At 42.3% G+C, this 3,248-nt stretch overlaps 1 protein-coding gene across 1 annotated transcript; it reads left to right on the plus strand.

Moving 5' to 3' along the window:
* The first annotated feature begins 2,166 nt into the window (after positions 1-2,166).
* Positions 2,167-3,000, plus strand: LOC146628788 (claudin-23-like). The gene has a single exon (XM_085358080.1). It carries the CDS (start codon positions 2,167-2,169, stop codon positions 2,998-3,000), a length of 834 nt encoding a protein of 277 aa, XP_085214206.1.
* Positions 3,001-3,248: the final 248 nt, after the last annotated feature.

A 3,248-nucleotide genomic window follows, 5' to 3' on the forward strand; every position in this document is an offset into this window, starting at 1 on the left:
TGAAAACCAATGGAAGATGGACAAGAAAAGTTCAAAGCCATCAGGTCCTCAGTTTAGAAAAAAGAGAAAAGAAGAGGAGGAGAAACGAGCAAAAGATACAGGTAAGCAGATGTGTGATTGGATAATGGCAGGTCATCCTGAAACAATCAGAATCAGAAGACTTTAATATTAATTCCTAAGGAAATAATGTGGATTACAGTTGCTCCAAAAAGAAATGGTAAAAATAGTAACAGTGACAGACTAAACTCCAAACAATACATTATGTTACAGATTTTAATATTAATTAGTCATCGTCAATTGTTGATTTGTTCTGTTCTCATTGTATGACGTATTATGATGGCTGTTTGGTAGCCGTTTGCATGTAATGCATACTCTCTCTCTCTCTTCATGTGTGTGTGTGTGTTTCTCTGGTGAAATTAACAGTTTTATGTTGATGTACAATCCTTAATATGTTTTATGTAGGCGCCAAACAGGCTAGGACCGCCACTGCCAGGTAGGGCATTAACAGGGAAAAGGGGACACGAAGAAATGCTTTTCTTTTGTTAATCTCATTTAAAATGTCTCACTTTTAACAAATAATTATCTGAATCTTACAACCAACGTTTTCATCTGATGTAAAATGCATAGAAATCCATTATTGTACATAGTAATTTTTTTTCAGGGTTCCATCATAATTTCTTCAGAAGTAGCTAAGTACTGTATATGATGTCAGTATTTTCCCACATTTTCTAGATTCTGTACCAGTACTGTGTGTAAAATGCCATCAAAAAGTCAATTAAGTTTTATTCTTTCTCACCTGTGTTTCTGTCTCCTTTCACTTTTTAAAGGTTGCCATGTTACAAAAAATATTTTGCCCTGCCATGCTGTTCATTGATGTGGTAAATAAATAGTTTATGAAAATATCACTAAATCTGTCATTTATTATTTTTAATATTCAGTAATGATCATGTCTCACCTCTAGTCTTCTCTGTCTTAATTTCAGGTTTCCACCATATGTTGTAGATAGTTCAGGAGGTTAACTCGACTTTGGGTTTTGGCTAAGCACTGTTTAGAATACCAGAATAGGGAGGGTGGTGTAGGTTTAAGTTTATTAGAATGAGACATATATAACAACATGACAGTATACATCACTGTCACAACAGAGTTAGTTTTTATTCAAAGGCTTTATGGTTTTTTGTATAATACCTCTAGTCAAAATGCCCGGACCGATTTTTCGTCCAAGTCCAGCCCTGGGTCCTGGTACGCAACTCTACTAAATACACTACTCGCTTTCTTAATCAGAACACTTTAAAAAAAATCCCAAGAACCCTTTTTTCTGATGAAACAAGAGTTAAAATAAATAAATAAAACGTTTTAGTTATTTAACCTCCTAAAACTCTTCCACAGCATGCATTTTTAATTTCTCTTTGATATTTGAGCATATTGGGACCCGATGAATGTAAAAACAAAGAATTACCAGATCCTTTTTTAATTTTTTTTTTTTACCTGATTTCTGTTTCTAAGAAAAATGAGAGCCACATATTCATTTAAAATTTTGATAGAACAGAAGCTGTATAATGTCCTCGTAAGTGGATATCAGGCCCTTGTAGAGCAAAATTGAGTATTATAGTCTAAATAACCCAAAATATGATGTTCACATATGTCGACGCCAGGTCCTAGGAGGTTAATGCAACCGGAGATCCGAAAAATCATATCTTGCCTAAGTTTTTAAGTCTGGGTAGCTTTCACTATTAGAAGCTTTAAATACCTCCTAAAAGCGGAAGACACGTTTGCACCACGCTTCAAACAGCTACTCTGAAAAGAAAAACCTCTATCTTTCTTATCCTTTATCACTTATCACACTTTGGCACGACAAAAAGCCTAATCGAAACTACCCCCGTCCCCCACCGCTCGCGCACTCTGCTTTTTGCAGTTACAGGTGAAGATGTAGGCGCACCCCGCCCATACGCACACAGCGCCACACCTGTCCTATTTGGGGACAGAGGCAGGCAAGACGGGCAAGGGAAGATGAAGGCCCGCCCACTGCTGAGTTTCAGTCGGACTTGTTTTTTAGGACGACGCCGTCAAAGCTGATCGCCCCAGTAGAAATTAGTCACTGCAACGTGTTTAGGAGTAAGAAGAGGCACATCAGCAGCAGCAGCAGCAACCACCACAACAACCGCGATCATGCCGAGGGAATCAACGCAGGAGTGGATGCGGCTCTCTTTGCGCACTCCGGGCATCCTGATCTTCGGGATGGTCATGGCTCCCTGCGGCTGGGTGCTGGACTTGGTCGCGACCGTGGCCCCAAACTGGAGGACTCTGAACGGTATTAGCAATCTTCCTTCCGATAACTTCATTGAACAAGGAATCTGGGATATTTGTATTGCATCCACAATAAGCTCCGGTGCTCGGTGCGGCCAAGCGGACACCCAGTACTTCAGTAACAAGATCATACAGCTCGCACAGGGTATGATGGTGGCCTCTCTCATCGTGACTCTAATCGGGTTGGCTGTTGCCATCCCGGGGGTCCGCTGTTGGAAAGACAGGCCTAACTGGGTAGTTGCCGGTCTGGGTGGACTGCTGATCTTTTGCTCAGGCGTCTTGACCATCATACCGATCTCTTGGTACACGCACAGCCCCCCAAACATCACAACGCCCAATGTCAATACAGCATTGATAACTCCGCGAGTCGGCTACTGCATCATTCTGGGCTACATCGGCGGGATATTTGAAGTCTTGGGCGGTTTCGTTATGTTCATCGGGATCTGCCGCTGCTGCGGAGGGAAGAACCGAGGAGAGGTCCGGGTTGAAGAGGTCATGCGTCGCAGAGAACCGAAGACCCCGACCAGGCGCGTTGAAGTGCCGAATCTCAGTCGGGCCAGGAGCGCTGCCAGCAACAGTAGCGTCCCGTACTCCAGGGACTCAATGGAGGACGATGTGTCCTTCCCACGGGCCAAGAGCCCCCCTGCCCGCTCAGTGAACACCGTCAGCAGCAGACCCTTTGATGCGGACCTCTGAGAAGCCAACAGTACCCTCCACAACTGACCATCAACACAGCAAAAGAAAACTTTGAAAACTGGACTAAGATGAAAAATCTTTTAGCAGATTACTGCAATAGCACAAGAACGTCAGAACACACTACTAGAGATATTTTAGGGCCATAAAGGAATTTTTCAGTGGTAAGAGATCCAATAACCTACTTTAGATTCTCTGTTGCAGTGTTTTATCGTTAAAAGTTGAAGGAAATGGAACATAAAAGTTTGGTT

This window comes from Diplotaxodon limnothrissa, linkage group LG7 (genome assembly GCF_057381915.1).
Source record: "Diplotaxodon limnothrissa isolate DT_005_m linkage group LG7, D_limnothrissa_male_GT1.1, whole genome shotgun sequence".
In the NCBI taxonomy this organism is placed as follows: Eukaryota; Metazoa; Chordata; class Actinopteri; order Cichliformes; family Cichlidae; genus Diplotaxodon; species Diplotaxodon limnothrissa.